The sequence below is a fragment of the Amphiura filiformis genome, chromosome 14, assembly GCF_039555335.1.
Source record: "Amphiura filiformis chromosome 14, Afil_fr2py, whole genome shotgun sequence".
In the NCBI taxonomy this organism is placed as follows: domain Eukaryota; kingdom Metazoa; phylum Echinodermata; class Ophiuroidea; order Amphilepidida; family Amphiuridae; genus Amphiura; species Amphiura filiformis.
The window spans coordinates 14,777,437-14,804,618 of record NC_092641.1 but is presented as its reverse complement, the minus strand read 5'-3'; the positions used below and the strand labels follow the sequence as shown (position 1 = coordinate 14,804,618).

General features: G+C 35.9%; 1 protein-coding gene across 1 annotated transcript in view; it reads right to left on the bottom strand.

Moving 5' to 3' along the window:
• The window catches only part of LOC140169769 (monocarboxylate transporter 12-like), a 150,144-nt gene that overhangs the window by 19,348 nt on the left and 103,614 nt on the right, over positions 1-27,182 (bottom strand). Inside the window, exon 2 of the mRNA XM_072193074.1 lies at positions 222-476. Coding sequence (XP_072049175.1) covers positions 222-465 — 244 coding nt within the window. The 5' untranslated portion in view covers positions 466-476. The remainder of the gene's footprint in view (positions 1-221; positions 477-27,182) is intronic.

Here is a 27,182-nt window from a genome sequence, read left to right as displayed (position 1 = left end):
TAAGAAATAGAATTTTTTTTTAAATGTCGACAAAACTATAGCAGCTCAAGTCATGATTTTTGTAGGGTATGTAACTAGTACATAACAGGGTATGTTAGTTTACAAAAGTATATAACAATCGTGTAAAAACAGAATTTTGAAAAATATTGAGGGCGTCCTGCTCAGCAAATGTTATAATATGGCTTTAATTAATCATGAAAGAATACTGGATAAATACGAACCGGTAAAATCGGCAAAAGTAACACACAGTGAGCTGATCCATCCAATCAACGACGTAGTACAGTTGAAGTAATCTTGAAAAGTTGGCAGGAAGACACCAAGGCACTTAGCAATCCCCTCTCGAAATAGTAGAGTTGAATGGGCTGCAAGTAGGACGAACCATCCCCAGCCCCCATCTGGCGCCCTCAGCAGACGAGAATGTGTGCGAGGCCCATGGTTTGTAAACGGTCTTTTGTGAGAATCCATCGACTCATAGCCTGTAAGATGTAAAAAACAGATAAATAACTTAGAATTAGTGTTGACCAACTACTAAGGCACCACATCCAAGTTGGTCCTATAGAACTATCGGTGCCCGGTCAGGTACCGATGACTCTTAACATCACTCCCTGGAGAAATAATAAATTGTATCGAGCATAATAATTAATAGTTGCATGTTATTGTTATTGTTTTTCAATTTAATTAAACCGAATACACTGTACAAATATTCAGGGTACGATAAGACCCAAAAGATGTTGCCCCTAATCAACAACGTATACATGTATATAAATCCTTTTTAGAAAATGATGCTTAGACGAAAACAGTAACAAATCGACACACAGATATTAGACACGGTGGCGTTAACCAAAATGGACTAAATTAAGCGCGATACTCAGCAAACTGACGAATACGTATATACCAGAATACTACCTGTAAATAGGACTCAACTATTTATTGGATCGGTTATCGTATCGGCCCGATATTTGCGATATCGGATCGGATATCGGTAAAAATCAAAAGACTTATAGACTTATATCTACCTCGAGTCACCAGCACTAGCTTTGAAGTTCAGCATCTGTTGCGTTGGCTTAGCATAGTTTCTTGTGTGTACATATGCGGCACGTTGATCGCGCGTAAAAGTATGTACACTCACCAAGTAACACTAAGCTAACGCAGAACACGCTGAACTTCAAAGCTAGTGTCGGTGACTCGAGATAGATACAGACTATAGTATAATCTACGATGTTTAGTTTGAAACAAGTTGTTAAGCAGGAACAGCAAATGTTGGAAAGTGTTACTCTATTATCTTGTCATTATTAGAAATGTCGATAAATAAATGCAATCATCTCTTTGGACCTAGGTTCAAATGTATGATGCAATTAAACGGAAGAAAATATAGGCCTACTTATCCTGTTTTGTCAAGTGTTTCTTTAATACGTTTCATTGTTTCTTCGAGCTTTATTTTCACATTCAATCCATGAAATGTTAAGAGATAAGTCATTAATACAATAATTTACCATAATATACCTGTCTCTTTTATTCCACAGAAGTACCATAATCATGATTTATTGAATTACCAATATCTATTTGAGCATAATAGGTATTTATTAATGCATGGAATAAACCATTAAGCATTGTCTGCATCTTTGGTTGAACTAGCCCCACATATAGGAAATAAATATTTCATAATTGCATATTGACAATGTATTACATTCTAATTGTTTTGTTTTTTCTTTTTATATGGATTTGAAGGAAACAGTAGTTTGTATTGGAGAATGAGACGCTCATAGATGTACTTGTTGTATTGGGTTATTCCAGTTGTAATCCGTATGGAAGACATGATCTCGGGGAGTGCGAATTTCAAATGGGGTTACCTGAATGGGTGACTCCTTTTGAAATATTCACCCCCTCTGTGGGAAATTAAGGTCGCGTATTCCATAGGGAGTGTATGGATTTCATCTGGAATATCCTATGGCATCCATGATATTGTTGATGCCATGCAAGTTACATAGCCCTCAACGTTAGCGTGACAAGTTATGCCATCAATGTTGCTTGCCGCACTAAATTTCCGGTTGTTGGACATTATCAACGGACAAGCAAGAAACAAACATATCCCCTCCCGAACAGTAAGAAAAACACGGATTATGTGGAGTAGTCTAGCGTGTAAGTTTGCAGACAAATTGAACCATAAGACTATATTATTGCGGGAATCATCGTTACTAATGTAATAAATGGAGTGACTAGAGTTCATCTAACTAGGTTTATAGCACAATTATATTGAGTGAGTCGTGTCTAAACCGTTATAAAATTTTAACTAATCATGATAAAAAAAAGAGCCTCCTCATTTCAATTGGTTAATGTTAGGTTATGGCTTAGAGTTAAGGTTAAGGTAAGGATTAGGGTTAAGGTTGCGATAATGGTTAGGGTTAAGGTACTAGCAAACTTTTTGGACTAGCGCACAAAGAAGTCGAAAGATTTGGACGCAGTTAAGAATAGAAATTTTCAATCCCACGTAAAACGTAAAATAATCATGAAAAATGAAAATGTAGAACACGTGTGATTACATACATATTTTGTACAGTTCTAATAATTAAAACAAATATCTCTTAATCAACGTTTTTATACAATCTAATGAAGTTTGTTCAAAATAATACACAATGTACTCGCGTCTTATGACAAGGATCAGGCGTGTTGCCTTGTAATAAGTGTCCCGGAGTTGGGTGAATTGAGCTTCTTTTCTGCCAGCAGGTAGCGAGTTGCCGTAATACAGACTTGAACAACTAAGGCACGAATGCCATGATGGCAGGAATCTTCATCAAGAAACTTTCGGATGTAGGCGATGTTTATATACTGGTACTTCAGTGTGCGTCAGAGCCCTTTGACTTGATCGGCGATGGACAGGGTGCTTTTTATTACAAAACACAGAATTTACACTTCCAACAGCTCAGTTTTAAGATTGGGATCAATATTGAGAGCGTGACTTCTGCCGGTAATATGAAAAAACACAGTTTTTTTCCTGTATTCAATTTGAGCTTGTTTACTCTCACTTTCCTATTTAAACTCATCCAATTTTGAATTTCATGAATGCAGTTCTGAAGTTTCTCAATACCCTGGACACAATCCCTGGGTATCTAGGATCAAATTAGGAATGATAATATGAGATCTTCTGCGTCAAATGATACATCAAGGGAACGACAAGCAGAGAATAAGAGGAATACACATGTCATCAAGGCGTGGTGAGTCTGACAATGGCTGCTGACAAATTGTCCTGTCAAATAAGTAGTAATGGTTGATTCTGTCGTTATAAATTCAATTCACGGATTGGCCAGAGTATGCATAAGAATAGGATCAGGTTTAAAAGCAATCAATATGTGTAAAGATTTTTTTATAGTTGAAAAGGTGAGAAAAACTAAATAAGTAGGTCAGATTATTTTAAGGGGATCTTTTGGACACTATTAAAACAATATTGGAATCTACATTCATTGATTCACTGTACGAAACATTTGCTCTAATTGCTCGACAAATTGAGGTCCATATGACAATAGTAGCTCCTTACTTATCATCAAGTAACTTTCTGATGCTGGCGATATTTCTATGATGATTGTTTAGTGTGCTGCAAGGCCTTTGACTTAATCGACTATGGACATGGTGGTTTTATTAATAATACAAAGATTTCTCGCAGAACTAACACTTCCAGCAACTCAACCTTAAGATTGAGATCAATATGAACATGACCTCTGCCGGTAATTTGAAATCACAGTTTTGTTTCCTGTATTCAATTTGAGCTTGTTTACTCTCACTTCCCTATTTAAACTAATCCAATTTTGAATTTCATGAATGCAGTTCTGAAGTTTCTCAATACCCTGGACACAATCCCCTGGGTTTCTGGGATCAAATTAGGAATGATAATATGAGATCCGCTGCGTCAAATAATACATTAAGGGAACGACAAGCAGAGAATGAGAGGAATAGACATGTCATCAAGGCGTGGTGAGTCTGACAATGGCTGCTGACAAATCGTCCTGTCAAATAAGTAGTAATGGTTGATTCTGTCGTTATAAATTCAATTGACGGATTGGTCTGAGTATGTTTAAGAATAGGATCAGGTTTACAAGCAATCAATGTGTGCAAAGGTTTATTGGTAGTTGAAAGAGTGAGGAAACCAAACAAGTAGGTCAGAATATGTGTAAGGAGTCTATTGGCCACTACTAAAACAATATTGGAAGCCACATTCATTGATTTACGGGACGAAACATTTTCTCTAATTGCTCGACAAATTGACAAATTAGTAAATATAGGTCCATTTGACTATAGTAGCTCATTACTTTAAATCGCAAATGATTAGCCCATATATATACATAATAGATACATAATACACAGAGAGCACGGTGGCCGAGCGGAACGGGCCCGGACTCATAATCGGAAGGTTGCGGGTTCGAGCCCCGGCGACGCCATCGTGTTGTGCCCTTGAGTAAGGCACTTTATCTCGATTACTCCTCTCCACCCAGGTGTTTAAATGGGTACCGGCATTCTTAAATGCTGGGAAGGTAACAGACTCGCTGTAGAGGAGGTGTAGCGATCCCCCTATAGCAACATTACATGGAGGAGTCTGGCCCAATCGCCAATGAAAGAGAGATGGGCACTCCGATCACTGTTTATACAGGGTCGTCACCTTTACCTTTACCTTATACATAATGAAAAATTAAATGAGTGGTGCAAGGAATAAACTAGTAGCATTAAAAGGTTTGCTCTTTTGCGTCGTCAATATAAACTATGAAACACCAATAATGATATTGAAATTGACGGTGTGGTATCACAATATGACAAAAAACGGTTGAGCAAATAACTGGGTAAATGCCCGTTTTAGGCGATAGGATTCTTTGTTTCAGGATCAATCAACCAATCAATCAGTTACATTTATGTCCTAGCGCCATATTCATTTAAATGCTCAACGGCGCTCATTAGCACAAAAAATAAACTCCTGAAATCATAAATCAAAAGCAGAATTTTTGATTTGACCTGGTAGTTTACTCCACGATCTGGGAGCATAGGCAGCACAAGCTTGGTCACCAACAGAAACACGTTCTTGGCTCAACAAGAGAGGTGTCATCTGAACATGATGATCTATATAAGATGCCTTTGAGTAACTCGGATTTGAAGCATATCGATGATGTCAGGTATATGGAACTTGTCCGTGAAGTGTTTAAGGCTTATACAAGTGCGAGAATTTTGTAATCAATGCGCTGTCAATGGGATGTCAGTGGAGTTCTGAAGTGATGGAGTCAAACTTGCGTTTCGTAAAAACAGCTGATGCTGACGTTTGTTCTGCGGTTTCTTGTTTATTATCCCACCATTACCATAGGCAATGATAGGCCATTTTAGTGACATCTTCAGTGAGCAATTTTCGAGCACGTCAAACGTTCACAAGATGAAAGTTGACAGGTTTCATCACGCTATAGTTACTTGAGCGATAAATGTCATGCTAGTGTCAAACACGACATTCGGATTGTTGAATCTCATTCTTAGTCAGTTAAATATGATATTTCAATTAGCAAAATTTAGTTACCGTCATGAAAATTAAACAATGTACAAATTTAGTTACTTGCCTGAACATAGAAGAAAGCAATTCCCAATGCAGTTCAAGCCAACAGCCCAGACAAGATAGTGAGGCATAGAAAAAAGTACAAACTGTGTTACAGTATACATTTATTGCCCTATATAAACTGCTCAAATAAAGAAAGTCCGCAGTCATGTAACCCGTCCTACACCAAAATCTGATCGTGTTATGAACATTTAATTGATAAAGTCGTGTGCAGAATCTTGCTAGCTCCAACTTGATACCAAATTTGCCACCAAAAACTCTAAATTCAGAGAGATTGAGACCAGTATATGAAATTTGGTGCATTTTCAAAAGTTGCAAATAAAAAATGGACCACGCGGAGCTGTAGAGGTGAATGGCACAGCGCGACCATTGACATAGCCCGAAACAACCGCTAGGTCATATCGATCGCATCGTGCCCTAGTATTCATCAGTTAAGCACTGTAGCAATCCATGCGTTTTAAATTAACAATTGAATAAAGCGCGTACTTGGGATAGTCGACATGGGTTCGTCGTGGGCAAGCAAGCTTGACCACATTGCCACGCTAAGCAATTTCGACCGCGTTATCGTTTTGATTTGCAACTTTTGAAAATGCACCAAATGCCATAAACTGGTATCAGTCTTTGTCACCTTTAAGTGTTTGGTATCAAATTTGGTATCAAATTAGAGCTAACAAGATTCTGCAGACAACCGTATCAAACAAATTTTCATAACAAGATCAGGATTTGGTGTAGGACGGGTTAATTGACTGCGGACTTTCTTTATTTGAGCAGTTTAGTTCCCCGCGCTTCAAAAGAGCCTAGTCTGACTTATTATTAATGTCATTGTCTCTATCAATAAAATCGCCAGTAGAAAGTGGGCATCAATATCTATATAATCACCTTTTGATGATTGGAGGTGACACATGGTCACCATCTTCAAGTGAATTATAAATTGAACGAAACTTTGTCACAACTTGTAAGTTATTTGCTTCAACATAGAAGAAATCCATTCCCGACACAGCTCCAGCCAACAGCCCAGACCAGAGAGTGAAAAGGCTAATTACCTCGAGACACGACATATAATACGTTACCTTATTACGTTATTGTTACGTTATAGGTCGTCGTGCCTCAAAAGACACTGTCTAACCTATTATTATAATGTGACATAAATTGTCTCTATCAATAAAATTGACTGCAAGAAAGTGGGAATCAATATCCATATAAACACCTTATGATGATTGGAGGTGACACCTGGTTACCATCATCACGTGAAGGAAACTTTTTTACAACTTCTTTACTACAACTAGTTATTTGCTTCAACAAAGTAGAAATCAGTTTCCGACGCAGCTCCAGCCAACATCCCACACAAGATAGTGAAAAGGCGAATTACCTCGAGACACATAGAAAACATATACCATGTATACTGTGCTACCGTATACCTTATAGCTCTATATAGGTCGTCGAAACTTTTTTACAACTTTTAAGTTATTTGCTTCAACATAGAAGAAATCAATTCCCGACGCAGCTCCCGCCAACAGCCCAGACAAGATAGTGAAAAGGCGAAATTACCTCGAGACATATAGAAAACATATATGTTACCAAATTACGTTATTGCCTTATATAGGTCGTCGCGCCTCAAAAGACAGTGTCTGACTTATTATTAATGTGACATAAATTAAAAAAAAAAAAAAAAACGACTGGAAGGAAGTGGGCATCAATATCCATATAAATACCTTCTGATGATTGGAGCTGACACCTGATCACCATCATTATATAAAATGAACGAAACTTTTTTACAACTTTTTAGTTATTTGCTTCAACAAAGAAGAAATCAATTCCCGACGCAGCTCCGGCCAACATCCCAGACAAGACAGTGAAAAGGCGAATTACCTCGAGACACATAGAAAACATATAATATGTTACCTTATAACATTATTGCCTTATATAGGTCGTCGCGCCTCAAAAGACAGTGTCTGACTTAATATTATTAATGTGACATAAATTGTCTCTATCAATAAAATCGACTGTAAGTAAGTGGCCATCAATATCCATATAAACACCTTATGATGATCAGAGATGACACCTCGTCACCGCCATCACGTGACTGTTACACACAATATGGATACGGACGAAGTACTTTTGTCTTTGAACATGTAGAAGACAAATACATTCTTGTCATAAAATGGCATTGTATGGTATAGTATAAACATGATGCCCCACTGATTAAATGTTTTTATTTGTTTTTGTTATAGTTGTTGTTGTTGTTGTTGTTGTTGTTGTTTGTCTTAGTTACACTTTAATATAAGCTACGTAAAACCGATGTTCGAAAATAAGGGCTAGAGTTATGGCAAGGTTTAGGGTTAAGGTTAGGATGACGGTTAAGATTAGTGTATTAGCAAATGTTTTGGATTAGCTCATTTAGAACTAGCAAACCTAGCAGATACAGACCGGTAATATACTGTCAGCAGATTATATGTGATGTATATTCAAGGGAGATTGTTAAAAATCATATGATTATTTGTCTATTATCGAATATATTATGCAAATGTCATCATGTTATCCTGGCTTATGGCAGCTATTTGCCTTATTATTCAGGTACACCCGTGATCAGTCATGTGACGAGACACTTCAAGCGCAGACGATATATGACACCTGATGGCGGGAAAGTGTGATAAAAGGGACTGACTAAAGTAGAGTGAGTGTCAATCTCATAGCCTCGTTCACACCATATACGTCACCATGTATCAGTGTAGATGTTAATCTTATTCGTAAAAAGCTGGCCGCGGATGGACTGTGAAGTATTGTGGGTTGGAGTTTTAAGTCGCACAGGGCTGTGAATTGCGTTTGTGTGTTTGTGCAACGCCGGGTGGTGTCAAATTTATGAATTGCCTATGAAGTATAAAACTTAAATGCAAAAAGAATATGCTACTTTGGAATAAGAGTTATTTTAAAATGTGTGGCTAAACAGTATTTGTTATACCTGCCATAACAAACTCATATCGTAACTGTAACTATGGTCGAAATTTTATAAATAAGATCCCGACGGGGTGGAGATATCATTAAAACAGGGGTGAGGGTGCTAGCAAAGAGCTTGAAAAGTGTTACTTTGAAGGTAAGAGAAGCGGTGAGGTGCCTTTTCTCCACGTGGATAGACTGCTTTCGTGTCGTGTGTGTTGTTTAAATAAAAGTTAAACAATGATTGCTTCATATATACAAATGCACGCGTCAATGTTATCTTTCCCGTTTCACCCAATCCGATGACTAATTATTTTGACTAATTACTGTCTGCGTAGCCCATGTTATTACTCCAGGCAGTATAAGAATGTATCAAAATACCCGATGCCATCGGTTGTGTGTACTGCATATTACTTTTCAAGTTGACAGTCGCCCTCTTAAATGATTAATGTAATATATTACATGTCATTATACATACTCGTGTCTCATTATGTCTGAATCTTTCATTGCAATGCCTTGAACACCAAATGGGTGCTTGAAAAAATTATTCATGATAATGCAATTAGCAAAGTACTATTTATATAATCTTTCAGAAGGATTTTCACCGAACTATTCTCACGAACTATATCAATTATTAGGTATGCGAAAGTCATAAACGTTAGTAATATGTACGGCACTGCGGTTTTAGGTACTGGGACAGAATAATTCATATAAGTCGTGCAATACATGATGTGACCTTGGAGGATGCAGTTGGCACGGGTAAAGAGCTATTTGGCAATTTTAATGAGGGTACGGGAAGGGAAAGTCAAAAATATTTTACACACATGGTTGAGACTCGTTTTTAATATGACGCAATAAATGACGCCTATATATTAATATGCTGCCTAAATTCATAAGTTAAACCCAAAGTTGACGTTCCGAAGTTCATAGCGATCTGAATAAGAATATAGACACGCGTTTCGGTTTCAATACTATAATGGCCTGAATATCACATGCGTTTTCTGCCAGGCAAGAGTTATCAACCCTATATCTTCTCCGCCTATTATAAATAATCTTGATACACTATAGCCGACGGCTTAATGTCTCATACGATGACCTATGTTATTACCAATGCTCGTTTGCTAAGCCACAAGAGCACGACTGCTAGGGAGCATAATGAGTTATGTGCTTGTTTGTAAATTACAAAACGGATATCTGACCTTCCTTTGGAGAAAGGAAAAGAGTCGATTTCCAATAACAGCAGACTGTGTTACCTAAACACATTACGGATTATTACATTATTCGTGAGCAAGTCCTTTCATTCTACTGAGAGAGAAAGCACACCGTTCCGGTGGGTAATAATATTAAAGGAAAGGTGATGTTATTTTCATTATTATCAAGATACAGGTGGTAAAACACTATTTTGAGTAGGATACTAAGTTTCATTCCAGTAAAAAAAGAGAGACACTTTTTCGCCTAATCCTAACGATTATCTCAAGGCCAAAAATACTTGTTGCATAAAACAACACATTTATTTTCATCTTCGTTGAGCACAATATTTTTCCCCGAGGTCCGTTTTCGGCTTTTATTCGCACCCATGCAGTACCGTTCCAGAAAATGGACACAGATATATTTCCCAGTGCACTTTGTATATTTTCACATGAAAATAAACAGTTTTGGTGTAAGAATGGATAAAGGCAAATGGGTAAAATGGGTAAATATCTCTACCCAAACACATATCTGCCTATGGTCTAGCTTGGTCTGACAGGATATGTCACATAATACATTATTATTAAATTTCGCCTTTTAGAACATAATTTCGAATTCTGTATGAACAGGATCGTATTGTATCAATTTTACTACTCTCTGAAATTTGATCAAAGTTACGATGACAATATAGCATATATTATTTACAGCAAAGATTCTGAAAGTGTATGAAAGCAAACACTGCATTTAAGCATTGGGAGCAAAGCAAATATGCCAAACTCAATATTTCCATATCGGAGATCAAGCTGTTCAACAAAGTTGAAAAATTGTTAGTAAGAACTTTTTGATGGGGAAAGAAAGCCAGACACAGTGAATCGCCAATAACACATGACCTTGCATACATACGTACATTTTGTGCTTGTGTCAATAGCACAATTATACACGTGACAACGTTCCTTCAATTAAATATCTTATCATAATAATGTAAATACTTTTTTTTTTTTTTATTCAATAGACACTTAACTGACACACCACAGGCATGACAATACTGCTCCGACTGGATCAAGAAGCATTTTTACACCTTGATAAAGGGTTCCATTTTAATTTTGGAAACTGGCATTCGTAATTTCAATTCCGTCAGAATTATTATTTTAACACTTGGGAATTATGCTAGTTCGTATGCTACTTGCGATTTTACAATCAAGAGATTATAAGAAAAACAAGATACACCAAAAACAAGTTAAATTGGGAAATCTTCTCTCACGAAGAACTATAGATCCTGCAATAGAATAAAGCCAGGTGCGAAGATGCAAAGTTAAAAGGCAACCTTGAAACTGTCATACAGTGTTTTTAAACGAGATTTGGCATAGAGATGTGAAGAGTTGAGCAGCATGAAGTGTTATTGAAGCTAGAATGTCAATGTCTTTTGAAATATAGAGCAGCTCAACAAAAAATAAGTTTTTAGGCTATGGTGTATCAAACTTATAACCACGGATAATTGTTTATAGACGAACTAAAGAAGTGTCTGCCTTTGCCTGTATATTATTGACAAAGTTTAACTTTTAACGTTTAACGTTTGAGTTGCGTTACAAAACAACTTTTGCGTCTGACTTCAAGACTACTTTTTGTAAATTATTTAACATCTCAATGACTGTCCCCTACCTAGGATAACATACATACTAAGTACTCAAATTTACACACGATGGGCTTATGGGAACATTCCCTTCTAGTATATCACCCACATTGATACGTCATAAAATTAGAAGATAACATTTTTCCATTCTGCGTATTTCACAATTCGTGATATAGCTTTGAGATATACATAAAAGGTGAGCCTTTCTAGATGAACCTCAATAGTGTAGCCAAAGGCGAGCAATTCAATACAGCAGACAGCAACTTTTTAAGGAAAATAAATTGTGTACACTACGTGAAGGCCTTGAGAAGTAAAATAGAAAAAGCAACGATATAAACAATCTGAAGAGCCCCGAGATTAAAGTCAGCGCACTAAAATAGAATTATGATTCTTTTATGACAAAATATTATAAAGATCTCTTTTCAAAATCATTGGAAAATAGGAAAATAGACATGTTCCTTCAGCTATATAATATATAAAGGTTTAACGAAAAAGAGCAGGTGTTCAGAGTTTTTTTCATGCAATGACACAAACGATTGAGGGGTTCCAATATTACACAAGTTTTAAATAATTTCAAGCACACCATTTATATTCAGATACAAGAACATGATTGTGTCCCATGATTGCCTACTCTCTCGAATAATTAAAAACGCACTTTATTTATATTCTTTCTTAATTCCTAGCTTGTTATATATATATATTTCGTTAAAAATGTGTGTTCCCTCAAAAAACAAGAATTGTGTGTTTTGGGCACCTTTAGAGAAGTGCCAGTATATTGAAATGTTACACAGGTTATTAAGTAAAATATGAATAGATTTACAAACAAGAAGAAAAAAGACTGATATAAACACCTTTGTCTCTCAAGTAAATGAGAGTATCTGCTATGTTATGTATTACAAGTTACTGCCTGTTTACCCAAGGGCAGATACGATGGGTAAAACCTCGCTAACCAAACACACGTCTAGTTTCGACCAGCAGAGTATGTCACATAATACATGATATTGAATTTCGACTTTTAGAACATCATTTTGAATCACGTATGCAGGGTATCGTATTGTATCAATTTTACCACTCTCTGGAAGATGATCAAATTGGAGATTCGGATTCACAAGTGTGCGTATTATCTGACCTACCCTAGTAAAACAAAATAAATACCAAAAGAGCTACTGCCTTTATTCTTGGAGAGGTTTCTGCAATCCTGTTGTATCAATTTTACCAAAGTGAAGATTGGGATTCACACGTGTTCATATATATATCTGGGTCGCTCCCTACCCTAACAAAATAAAGTATATTATTAGTAAAAGAGGTCCTTCCTTTTATCTTGGAGAAGTTTCTGTAATACTGCCGTTTCACTGATTCTTCGGATTTTTTTTCTGTCAACATTTGCATTTATTTCGCTATAGTACTCATAGATTTCTCCCATACATGGTCATAAACATCACTGGCCGTGACCACACATGTCACATGACAATCGTGGGGTCAAAAGTCACACATGCGATATGGGGTCAAACATGTGATTTCAGCACACAGAGAAACATTATGTAAGAAAGAATATACACCTTTTGAGGAAACACTTAAAAGACTCTGATACACATCACTGGTATAAAATTGCTGCTTGACTGTGTCATGATTAGAGCTCGTGTCTACTAAATTGAGAACAAGTCTCTAATTTATTCTTTGAAAAAGAAAAGTTTGCCTTTTCGAAACGTCGAGTTTTTAACTTTGTGTAATACCTTTTGTGTTACTCCCCCAATTGGATGCATTTTCCCTGTTTTTAATTGTGTTAAGAGCATCTTTTACAGTTTGATTGATATAGGGTTCCGTTTTATTTTACTATTATTTTTCTCATTTCGAACTATTATCATAACATTTGGAATGCTAGTAGCATACTGGTTGAGATTTTACAGTCAAGAGCACCATAACTTAACACAGTTAATTTCTATGAGAAAATATTAACGGTTATTAACTCATAGTTCGTTATTTTGAATGCCCAAATTATATTTAAATGCGCATTCCCTAATAAGGAAAGGAAGTGAAGATTGTCAGTGTAGCCTTGTCGTGCCTCTAGCGTTGCAGGTGAAAATCTTGCCGATGAAAAGAACACCGTATCGATCGATCCATTATTGACGCTCTATCACCAACATTTTACGTTCTAGATATTGAGGAAGCTTATGGCATTATCCTTTAGAATTTCTGGAACTTGGTGTGTTTATTTTAATAACATTAATTCACATTATTCATACCTATAGTTCAATTGCTGATTTAATTTATTTTATTCCTGCTTCATTTCATTCAATAATTAAATGAAAACACAGAGGCTGATTACAACATTAAGGGTGCTCTTAACCCTGGAATTATTTTTGAACCCCATAACTGATAAATTGTTTGTCTAAAATATATAAAAGTATACATATTTAGAATAGCAAAGACTTCATGCATTCATGTGTGAGATCAAATTTGAGCAAACATTTTCATATATATTTGGAGAATATCCCAAAAACAGTTTTTGGCCCAAATTTTTTCGGACCATGTAACTAACAATAATTATGATTGATTCTCTGGATAAGATATATATTTATATTCGCTTATTTAATTCCATTGCTTACAGCACATAAATAAATGGTGAATTGTATGTAGATATAAAAACGTTCATCCATCCACTTAACTTCATGGAAACTTTTATGAAAGATTGTTGAAAGTGTCTAAAAATAAAAGAAATGACATTTGATTCGCTATATGTGATGCGATCAAGCAAAATCAGTCGGAACTCGGAAATATTGATTTTGAGATATAGCCAAATAAAGGAAATATTTCCTTTTGTTTCTTCTTGTTTTGGAAACTCTTTAATTGCTCATATCTTTGGAACTGGTTGTTCAATTTCAATGGGGTTTTCTGCCAAATCCAGCTTTGTAAATGTTTTTTACTATCCTGTAAGAAACTGAACATTTATTATTGCCGAGTTCCGACTGATTTTGCTTGATCGCATCACATATCAAAGAAAATGTTATTTACCAAATATACTATAAAAATACAAAATTACATAGTATCGGCTATGTATCTACGTGGCATATCAATTTCTGGATTTGTTTTCAATTTTCCAAGGGAAGTTTAAATGATGTTGCCATAGTAGCCTTATTTATTAATTATTTTATACTGTTGGCGCTTACATTTGTGCCTAAGAAAACAGAAGATATTATCACATATAATATGTGACACGATCTGGTCCATGGGGGCCAAAGGAGGCATTTGAAACTTGAGTTAATGTAATTATTATATTACACATACAAGAGGCTATCATTTACTGAAAACACCAAAGGTCTAGCATTCTTGGCGCTAAAGTTATGAAGGTTTGTGATGTATATTTTCTTATGTATTTTATTGTTTTTTAACTCCATATTTTTGCCTTTATTTCAATTTCAAATTTACCACCTTTGGCCCCCATGGACCAGATCATGTCACATATGTGATGTGATCAAGCAAAATCAGTCTGAAATCGGAAATAATGATTTTGAGATATAGCTAAACAAAGGAAGTATTTCATTTTGTTTCATGTTGTTTTGGAAACTCTTTAACTACTCACATCGTTGAAACTGGTAGTCCAAATTCAATGGGGTTTTCTGCAAAATGTAGCTTTGCAAATGCTGTTTACAATCCTGTAAGAAATTGAAAATTTAATATATCCGACTTTAGAGAGATATTGCATGATCACGCCATACATGTGCATTCAGACGGTTGCCAGATTAAATGTTTTGAGACAGAGGTGTTTCTGTTGCAAACACACGTCGCACGATGGCTAATGAACCATATATATGTCGTCTTACTAGACATTGGGTTGCCAAGTACACCACGTATACATTATTAATTGTGTCCCTTATAAGCTGCTGAAATTCTGCGGTGTTGGCTTTTTATTGGTAACGCGGATTTGTTATAAAGTGTATGTTTTGTTGGGTGTTTGGGGATTATATTGATAACGGTTTATTATTATTATTATTATTATTATTATTATTATTATTATTATTATTATTATCATCATCATTATTATTATTATCATCATCATACCCCTATAAACGCTAATCCGGAACTTTAAAATCATAACCCTAAGCCTCAACTATCTAATTCTAACATATGAAATCTAAGGACAACAAATAATAATACAGCTCAAAACTTGTACACTATTTCCGTACACAGTACAAGATTTGAGCAACACAAACAAATAAGGAATTTCCCCGCATCTATAGAAATTATATGAACTTTGTTTTTGTAAAGCAACATCAACTTTGTGTCACAACATACCAGGTGGTGATTGATTTGCATTTGTGAAAGTGTTTGTTCATATTATTGTTTCGTGAGAAATTTAAATAAATTATCATATTTATTACTCTACCTTCAATGAAATTTTGCTTGATGACGAACTTTCTCTTCGTATGTAAGCCGCACTAACTTAGTGTCGCAACATCCCAGGTGATGATCGTTATGATATTTGAATGTGTTTTTTCAAACTATCGTTTCATGTGAAATTGAAAATAAACCAGTATGATCATTAACTTCAGTGTTCGAAGCCCCATTAAAAGTCAAAACACAAATGAAATATATGTACCAGGTGTGGTCGTTAAAGTTGCTATATCTATATCTCATATAATATGCTATACGGTATTTTGTTTAATCCAACATTTCGAAACTCTGAATTTATTTCAATACGCGTACATTTTGTATAGAAAAAGTCATGAACATTCAAATCTGTACCTTGAAAATGGGCTATTCCAGAAAATAGATGCATATCCACTATAGAAGAGTTCGGATTTCCGGACTTTTTGTCCAGTCGTGACTGTTGGAAATTCAGACTTTTAAAGTGCCCAAAGCCAAAAAAATCCGGCAGAAAAATAGTTTAAAATCAGAGAGCTCATTTTGGAGATTTCCGTGATTTTTTCTTCATTTAATTGGATTTCCAAGCTTTATCAAGTGACATTGGCAACTGGAATTCCAGCCTTGGAAAAGCAGACTTGGAAATCCGGATATTTCTTTGATTGAAAAGTTACCACTCTATGGGGGTGTGCACTTATTTTCTGGAATAGCCCAATGTGTTCTAAGACAGTGGAACTCGTCTAGGTAGGTCATATTTTGTTAAAGTAGCTGTGCACTAATTAGTAGTGCCAACAGAGTATTTGATTTTATCTCTCATTACTAACCACGGCCCTTCGCTAATAAATCGATAGTCTACCCTTATCTCTTGATGTTGTTCAAAAGTAATTATTAGCAAAGCACCCAACACCTGCTTCAATACAAATAGGGCAATGTATAAATGTAGCGAATATTTGCTAGGTAAATGGGGTAAATAATGTACTTTTATGATACGTTTACATCGTGTTTAACATTCGCGTGTTCATCCCTGTGTTTTTGCCGCCAACCGAGGACAGGGTGTATTGCTATCTAAAAGCGGACGTGTGTATCGTGTTTTCATCGCCTAATCGTGGACTAAAATGGAGGATTTTCTTCTTTCGTGTTTTGTGTGTACGAAACGGAATTTTAGCCATCAACGGCTGACTGTAATTTTTACATACATGATCCACGGTTTTGAGGATCACTCAAATGCATTTATCATGCATTTGAGGTATATTGCAGCAGTTTGAGACCGAGGAATGTCCTCGGTTGCACATAAGTTCGCAGTTTAGAGTGAAACATCTTGTGTGTGTCCTCGTTTGCAAGCAAACACCGACATAACGGTACACATTCCTATACATTCTGCAATATCAGGACACAAGTTGTTGCCACATTACGATTATATTTCTTAAATCTTAGCAGCGCTAAGGAAAAAAAAAAACGTTGTGGAAAAAATCTTTAGGAGCTAGGTCATATATTGACATTTCCTGTATATTTTTTACGAGTGTAACTATATCCTGCTCACACCTTTACTGTGTTTGCACCTTAGCCTACTTTTAGCAAAACACGAAGAATGAGTGTGGGTGACAGGATGTACATGTATAATGGCAAAAAGGAAAAGAGCCCTACTTTATGTCAACATCTCCTTCCAGACACTAATGTGACTTAGACATGACACTGTAAAAAGAATCAGTTACAATTCAATTTCTATTATCTAATTATACATTCCGCTTGTCAAAGAACGTCATTATGTCCTGACAGAATTGTGTTTGCATTTGTTTCACTCAATTATCATCTTTAAACTGTCCGAATAGATAGGTCAATAATATACCATAATACAAAATTGGGGTTTCTTCTCAAATATATTATCAGATTTTTTTGCACAGGAGAATCAGAAGATCAGAACCCAGATCTTGGTGACTTTTAATCCATTTCATTTTACAAAAGCTACAGGGAATACCAAAGTATAACATTATAATATATTCGCCGTAGAAGTGACGTAATTAATCGGATTAATTACCATTTTGAATATATCGCCCTGCACTACAACATCCACGCGATACCTATGCATTGAACCATAGATGTCAAAGAAAGGCTGATCACTTGCACCTGTAAGATTAGTATCTTTGAAAAGAGCGGTATTCTATTAAATTTATGTTTGCTGACATACACAGGTGACTAGTGTAATCTGCTTGTTGTGAAGGGCGATCTACTCAAAAATTGCATTCCTCTATTGCTATGGTAGTTAATCCCTCTGGTGATCTTCCCTTATAAAACATCACTTTACAAGTATCGCTTGTTTTCGGTAAAACAGAAAGATACTAGATGAACTAATCCCAATTTTAATATGTTGTCTTTTGAATTAAAATTATGTGTTTGGAAACGTAGGTTGTGTTTCATTTTGCTTGATTTGTTATCAACCCTTCATCTTCTCCGCATATTATCTTTATCATGTTTATACACTATAGCCGACGGCTTAGTGTCTCACACGGTGACCTATGCTACTAACGCCGCTCATTTAATAAACCACAAGAGCAAAATGCGAAGGAGCGCAATGAGTTATGTGCTTGTATATAAATTACAAAAGGGATTCTGACTCTCCTTTAGAGACAAGAAAAGAGTCGATTTCTAATAACAACAGATAATGTAACCTATAAATACATGACGCTTAGGAGCGACGAAACAAAACAATGTTTTACTAGCAGACGGACTTTTCAAGTAGGGTCAGGCTAAAATGGCCCTAAAATGTCACTGAAAGCTTGATAAATCAGGCAAAAATTTATTTAATACCAATAAACGAGGGCAAAATGAGCTGATTTTACAATTTAAAAAACCCGGCAAAATCTGGGTCGGTCGGGCCCGTGAAACAGGGATATTTTTCTTCGCCTTATCACACTATTGAGCAAGTCCTGTATTCTACTGGTGTTTTATCATGCAGTTATTGTTGCCTACATGTATGCACACAACACAGGGGCACTCACAATAGGCAATTGACCCCTACTGGTAGCGTTGTGTTGTAGATATAAGAGATGGACTAGTTAGCGTCATATATCAAAAAGTATAAAAGCTATGATTTTAGTACTTGCTCTATGTTTTTTTAAAACATAGAGCAAGTACTAAAATTACTTATTCTTTTCAAAATATCTGAATATTCAACCCGGTACAAGCTTTAATAACGGGAGCCCATACATTTGTATGAGAAAGAAATCCTACCATCTACACAAACTCCCGTGTTATTCCAATGCACAGTTTGCTTCACCGGGCCGCCCTGGCTTGGTTGATATTGAAAGAGGGGTGTCACGAAATCGTAATAGGTACAAATTTAGTACTTTCTGTCAATCAAGTATGGTTTATTCTCATGTCAATCTTTAAATCATTAGCATAGTCTTTATAATAATGGGGAACCACCTTGATGAGTATATAACAGCAAACCATTGAAAAATACCCCAAAACTCGGTCAGTGGACAAACGCTGTTTTAGTCCTGATCTTATTTAGTTCACCGACCAGAGATACTTTTTGCCTATTCCAAACGACTTCTGCAGGGCTATCAATACTTGAATGTCAGAACAAAAAAAGACTTGGGTAATAAGAATTACCATCTAAGTGACACTGTAGAGTGGAAATCTGACGTTATTGGACTTACGTTATTATCATCTTCAATTATCTCAACTGCACTCAACATCCCACTCTCATTGAAATAATTGCTCGTATCATTACCTTACCAAATACACAAGCATCGTTATAGCCGTTAGGATTACATATTAAGGTCAGCATAATGTCAGACCCATTCGTCGTCTAGCTAGCACTAGGGATACAAAATTCCTTATGAAACCATAAAATGCGGATGTGAGTTTTACTAAATCGGCTAAGCGGAACTTAGCAGATGTCGAAGCGAAGCGACCCTTTATAAAAATAATCGTCATCTGATTCAAACGGTTTGCACGTCTCAACGTTGTACGATTTTAATGTCGTTAAAACTAGCACGTTTATTGGTCATTAATATGGTGGACATGGTGTAATTCACAGATGCTTTTAGATGGTCTTAAAAGGGCATTTTGTGAACCACAGCCTCATCCCCCCACTTTTCTCAAAAAAAGTTGAGATTTTTATACCACTGGATGCATCTAGCTACACAATGTGTATGTACCAAATATTTCTTGCAGGTTAATTCGTTTATCGCGAAATTTGAATTTTGTTCTGGTATACCAGAACGAAATTACAACAGTGGCCGGTGGAGTAATATAATACACATCATCATACATAACTCGCAAACGCAAAATCGGAATCAACTGAAATTTTGGGAATATCTACTGAAAATAGGATCACGAAACCCTCCTTTAAGTTGGCAATGTCAGGGTAAATTCTTCATCACTTTGTTAATATTTATATTTCTTCCAATCTGTACGCCTATAGTGTTAATTAGCGTAATATGTGAGAAGAACAGTCCCTCCTCAATGTCCTCCACAAGTATCTGCCCGTGTTAACCAAAACAGAAACTCCGTTTACTTTTGAGCTCGTGTTTTTAAAATTTGTTTCTTCTCAAAGTAAATATATAGCATCTGCAAGTTAATTGCATATCAGTGACTGTGTTGTTACTGCAGTTACTGTTCATTTTCCTATACACAATACACAGTGCTGTCACCATTGACGTGTGACCTCTACAAACAGTGTATGTTAGAGGTATAGGGCATTGCCTAGTTGACGTCACTGTGTAAAAATATTTTTTGCACTCTCTGAAATTCTAGTTTTGTAACATGTCCTAAATTTTTAGCAAATTTAGATGTTTGGAAATATTCGCACTTTGGTGTTTTAGTAAGGAAGGGCACGGCATGGCCTGCAAAATTCCCTGTGTAAAAACTTTTAGTGCCTATCACTCGCTTGTGGACCGCTCTCTTCCGAAGGGCATTAAAGCTAAACCACTTGACGAATATTGTTTGTACTTGCTGTCAATCAAGACTAATGTATACATTACATGTAGGCTAAAAACTGAGTAGGTGGGGCATCTGCAAATGTTCGTACCTCCCTGATATGTAAATGACAGATAACAGCAAAAACAACTCCCATATCTGTCCATAACTTTGGTCAGTGGAGCAAGTCAGGGGTTTTCAAGTGGGTGATTATTGATTGGCAAGTGCCATATTTGGGCATAAGTGCAGTCCACCATTCAATGTGAGGATGGGCTAGACTTCATCGATTGATTTTGCTGGAGTAATTTCCTGTTAACCAGGTTTAAGTACTGCAAAGGTCGAATCATGTTTGCTGTGCAGCATAACTGAACTACCGTATGTTAGGAAATCTGTGTCGTTCTTTTTATTAGTTTGCTCTCAAGGAAACAATGCAGTATTTGAAGGAAATGACATAAATGTCAGTGCGTTTCATAAGTAGGATTGATTTATATACTAAGTATTTATAATGTTTCCGAATCAATCTGCTTTTAACGTAATGCAGATTACCCTCACGACCCAATATTCAAAATCGCACAGTGTGATTTTTCCTTTACTCACAATAATGGGTCAAGCGCCGTAACATTTTCTATGCATAGCATTACCCTTGGTAATGCATGTAATATATCCGCGATACGCGCTGTTACTTACGCGTACCCGCTATACCTTGAAGAAAGCAACTTATCAAAAAGAAAGTGACATTTCTCTTTAAATCGCACTATTTAGTGGTAATAGCATAAAAACGTTAATAAAACCCCTTTTATAAAGGGTTCGGCTGCGTCTCATCCATTATTTACGTTTTTTAATATTTGGGTGTTAAGGATAATGCATTACCCTTTATTTCTTAAATAATTAACAAGATGGATTCTGTATTTTTACTGGATAGACATAACTAGGCAAACTCACGAGGAAGTATACATTCTTCAATAGTACGTTGCGTGAAGAGGTGTGATGCATGAAGCGCACTTGAAGCTAGAATGTCAATGTCTTTGGGAACACATCACAGCCTAGATAAAATATGTTTTAGTGCTATACGGGGTATCAAGCATTATAACAGGGTGTAGACATATTTAAAAAAACACCTAAATATAGAACAAAAATTAATATTCTGTCCTTTCCTGGATATATTAACAACGTTTGATACACTTTAGCAAAATTTGACTTACGTTACAAAAATTGTTTTGCGTATTCAGACATTAAACATCTCAATACTCGAAACCAAAGTAGTCCCTAGCTACGACAATATACAAGTACTAAAATAAACATATCAAACTATGATGAACTGATGGGAACATGTCCTTCTGCTATATCACACACGCCGATCACACACATTAATATTTTATATTTGCTAAAAGTAGACAACACTTTCCCCATACCACGTGCCCGTTGTATTGCTTTGAGATATACATAAAAGGTGAGCCTTTCTAGACGAACCTCAATCACGTAGCCAAAAGCGAGCAACTCAATACACCAGACAACATCGTCTTACGGAAAATAAATTGTGTATACTACGTGTGGAAGGGCTTAATAAGTAAATCAGAATAAGTAAGGATATATACTGTCACAAACAACCTGAAGAGCCCCGAGATGAAATTCAGCGGAGTTAAAGATACATGATCTGAACGATATAAAACAATATAATTATGATTTATGGTTTTATGACAAAAGATTATAACGATGTTCTGGCAAAATTATTAGAAAATGGGCACGTTCCTGTAACTGAATAAAGATGTTTAAAATAGAAAGAGGAATCACATGTTCTGATCATTCAATCACTAAATCAAGATCGCGAACATTTCAAATAATTTCAAGGACACGATTTCCATTCGGATACATGATTTCCTGTCCTGTAATTGCCTACCTCCCTCACACATTAACTAAAAACGCATTAGTATTTTAAATTCCTCTTTATATAATTTAGATACTGTGTTTCACTGTTTTTCTGCTATACGGTTATACGGTATACTACATGTAAGTTACTTTAATGTAGCAAATTATGTTAATGATGCAAAGCAGTTGATTCCCAAGTAAATACACTGTCAAAACACTGAGTAAAACCATTCGGATATTTTGAGTAATTGAACCAAAACTAGAAAAGATTAGGTAAAACAATTGTTACATCCCTTGTAAGCTGCTACATTTTGCGGAGGTCACCTCTTTCATTGGTAGGGGTGTGTTGTTATTGGGGATAGGGGATGCGGTTTCGTGTATGGGTCTATGTGTATTTACGTGTATGTATTCAACAGCGTACGGTGATCAAACACAGGTGGTTGTTTGGTGTATTTTTGTGTTGCTCTTCGTGTTTTTTACAATGTATGAGTGATTTTTTGGCTTTAATGGTACTTTCTGTTTTATATTATTATTATTTTAATAAATAAAACATATTATAGTTTTGACAGACGCATACGATTAATAGGTCATTGTCAACGTGTTTTAATAACTGTGTCACTTGCCACCAGTCCTGTCTAATGTATCTAACAGATAAATGCAATTTAATATCACACATGTACATAGTGCATTTCAAAGAGGTTTTGGTCCTTGTGTTTTCGACGGTATATCTTTGAGTACAAATGACATTTTAGTGGTATAATTATTGGTATGTCATAACAATTAGTGCACCTTAGCATGGATAATTGTAGAATAATATCATTGTAGCTAAAATATGACCTTGATTTTATTTTAAGTCGAAAATCAATATGCCAATTAAACATATAGGCGGTAGAAGCTGGTGGTAATGTAATATTAAAGTGTGTAATATATGGAATATTGTGTTCTTGTTTTGATGCTATTGTTGTCGTTTATATTGTGTTGCTCCTTGTTGCTCTAATGATGTAGAATATATAAACACCATTAATATATAACAATGTCGCATGGATCCGCAACGCTAATGTGTCTGCAAGTTACCATAGACCGAGTGACAAACTCTAATGAGCTGTGACGTGATCACCCAATTTGCATCTCGCAGTCACAATACAATAAGACATATCATTTATACACAATGCGATAGAAAAGGATTTAATAGTGTATTTATTATGCAAATATCCCATTTTCTTGATCCTCGAGGTATTGGGAACTAACCCATTATTATGCTAAATAGACTTCCCAATTTTACGTGTTGAAGGCCACACTCTACATACCTCAATAAACATCTAAAGAGAATATAGCTCTAAGTCTGCGTAATGACCACCATTGGCCTGTTTGCCAAATACGGTATGGGCCAAAATTTATGAATATTGAAAGGGAAAATATCCCGATGGTGTCGAAATTTGACTCGACCTTATGGTCGACACTATCGAGTGAGTTTGATAATTTTATGAATGATCTTTAGTATGAATGGTAGCAATAGCATTATCGGGCCTTGATTCACTACAAAACAGTCAAAATGCTTGGTTTAAATTACATTGGTACGTGAGTCTGTTTTTTTAAGTTTGTTATTTTTGCATGAAATATGAAGATAACATATTCAAATCAATATTAATTGTCACATTTTTACCTAAATAAATTTGTTTAGCAAGATCTTTTCGAAAGGAGTGGATACGTGCAGTTGACCTATACCATTGAGTGTGTCATTATTACGTAGCCAATTCACCACACACGGGTGAATGGGAGGTGTCCTCCAACTTTTTCTAATGGTCAATTCAACTTATTACTGGTGTCCTTTCTGGTAACGATGACAAATGAGAACATTTTTTTTCAGTTTTCGCTTTTATACTTAATAGCAACAACTCGTATTTCCTATGTGATATAAGTATTATCATTTGTACACAAAAGTGCTATGAAATGATATAACATGCCCTTTATTGGGAAAATATTCAATGTTTTCGCTCTACGTGTGCATATTTAGGAGTTAATCTTTTTTGTTAAACGGTTCCAAAAACTTAACGTTTGAAAGTGTAACACCTGACGTCTCCTCACGTGATGTTATCTTAATACGTAAGACGTTACCAAGGTAACCATCGTTTAAGTAGGTCATCTTCTGTTAAAGTATCTGTACAATAATTAGCTGTCCCAATAGAGTTGTTTATTTCATTGCGCATTAGTTACCACATGGCCCTTAGTTATCCAATCTATGGTTTACCCTTAACGATCGAAGCTCTTCAAAACTGATACACACGCGTACATCCGTATCGGGGCACGGAATAATAATTCCAGTTTCTTATTTCTCGACCCAAGGACTAAGAGCAAAATTGTACAATTGATTTGTTGAGAGTGGCCTTTTTTATTTTATTTTATTTTATTTTTGTTTTGCTCTTTTCTATTGTCTGTTTCTTTTTATTCTTCTCTTCATACAGGCCAGTGTGCTTATAAGCTTTTAAGCTTGGCTTGAGCATTTTGCTTGAGCCTGGTCCCATCAGGACTAAAGTGTGTGTCTACCTGGACCGACTGGTCAAACAAACAAACAAATAAATAAATAGAAATATTGCCATGACGCTACTATGTAACCATGTCCCTGCGCACATTACACTTTAGCCTACCTGTTATAGTAAACATGGACAGTGAGTGGGTGACAGGTTTTATTATGTCAAAGGGAAAATAGTCCTACTTACAAAAATATATTTACATTTCTCTTTCCTTTTGTAGGCGCTTATATTACGTACTTTTATTCCATATAAGAGAAGTATATCCGAAATGTATGGTAACAAAGTGATGTTTATCAGAAACATACATGTATAGATTTAGCTTTTAAAGGACCACTCCGGCAATCACAGCATTATGCCTTATATGGTGGAAAAACATTATCAAGCACAAATCACGTGGTTTTATTAAAAACTAATTCACATTGACCATAAAAAGCCAGGCTCTCAACACGCGATATTCAAACTTCCCGCGCCGAAATTGTCTGTGGCAATGACGTCATGGTAATTTGCTCAATTAGCGTCAGCCTTCATTGTGTTACTGGGAATTATTTGCCGGAGTGTTCCTTTAAAGAGTTTAATACTGAACAAAAGCCTCTTCTGTAACGTATAATTTGCTAATGTCACAAACGAAATTGTGTTTGTAAACAAATACATGGGCTAAATAATGTTTAATTTGCTCAAAAAAGAAGCATGGAATACCGTAGAATATTTGGCCAGCAAACAGAATACTGTCAACCAGAAATGGAAGCCAAAGACACTTTAATAGTATCATGGTGTTCCGCCCGTCAAGGGTTTATCCACCTATACTTTCTCCGCCCATTATAAATGATCTTGATACTCTATAGCCGACGGCTTTATGTCTCATATGGTGACCTATGCTATTACCACTGCTCATTTAATAAACCACATGAGCACGAACGCTAAGGAACATAATGAGTTCTGTTCTTGTATATAGAGTACACAGTAGTGACTTTCCTCTTAAGGAAAGAAAAGAGTCGATATCCAATTATATTAAACAGCAGACAGTGTAGCCTAAACACATGATAAATGAGAAGTACTGTTTCATGCAACTACAGATGGCGAAACGCTTTTTAGTCCTGCGCTTATTTAGTTTACAGAACAGGATATCAAATTTCGATCGCGAAAATAAAAAGAGAGGGACTTTTTGCCTATCCTTGAATATTACATAAACATCGAGGATTAGGAATAGGGATTACTTCCTAAATGGCATTGAATCCCTATGATTACAGAGTGTGGCACGATATTGACATACATCACTTTCGACTTCTGTTAACAGTATACGCCACAGAAGGTATACCCGACGTAACATTACCTTATAAATACACAAAATCGGTATAGCCGTCAAGAGTATATCGCAAGTTCAGAAAATGGCAGACCCATTGGCCGTCTAAATACGTTTTACTAAGTAAGCTAACCGGAACTTAGGGCTGTCAGGAGAGTCCCGTTCTAAATATAATCATGATAATACTCAACCACAATGTTAATGTCTTTACAACTGGTTATCATGGATATTAGTCATTAATGCGTTAAATAGTCTATAATTTGTTTAGTGCCTTTACGTTGAAGAAAGATGTCTTTCATTTGGCCGGTTCCCATATCAAATATATAGCATTAATTTTGCTAGTACAAAAAAAAGCAATTTGCGTATTTAGTTTACTTTAGTTGGTATGTCAAGGGTTCAGAACTCACTATGACCAACTCTCACAAAATGAACATAAAGTTGGCTCCTTGCTTTGGTCTTCAATTTCAAAAATCAATATTCCCTCCACAATGGTTTTTGTTTTCTATTGAATGTTGTCATGATTAATGGACTGCATCTTCTATAGTACCCAGCCGACTTTATGCTCATTTTGTGGGAGTAGGTGAGTTGAGGCTTTCTGGCTCTCAACCCTCGATGTGTTTATGCGTGTGTTGTTCTTTAAACCAGTTCGTTTTAAGGTAAAACAGTGGTACCTGAAGCAATATAACATAACAATAGAGGCAGAACTACCAAAGAAGTGTGTGCATACTGGAATAGTCTACAGCCAGGTGAAACGACGAAAACTTTTCAGTCGTCCTTGACGCTCGAATGGCTGTTCCAACACTCTCTCTTTTTGCACGGCGTTTTGATCACATAGAAGCCTTAATAAATTATAAATCCTGCAATAATATA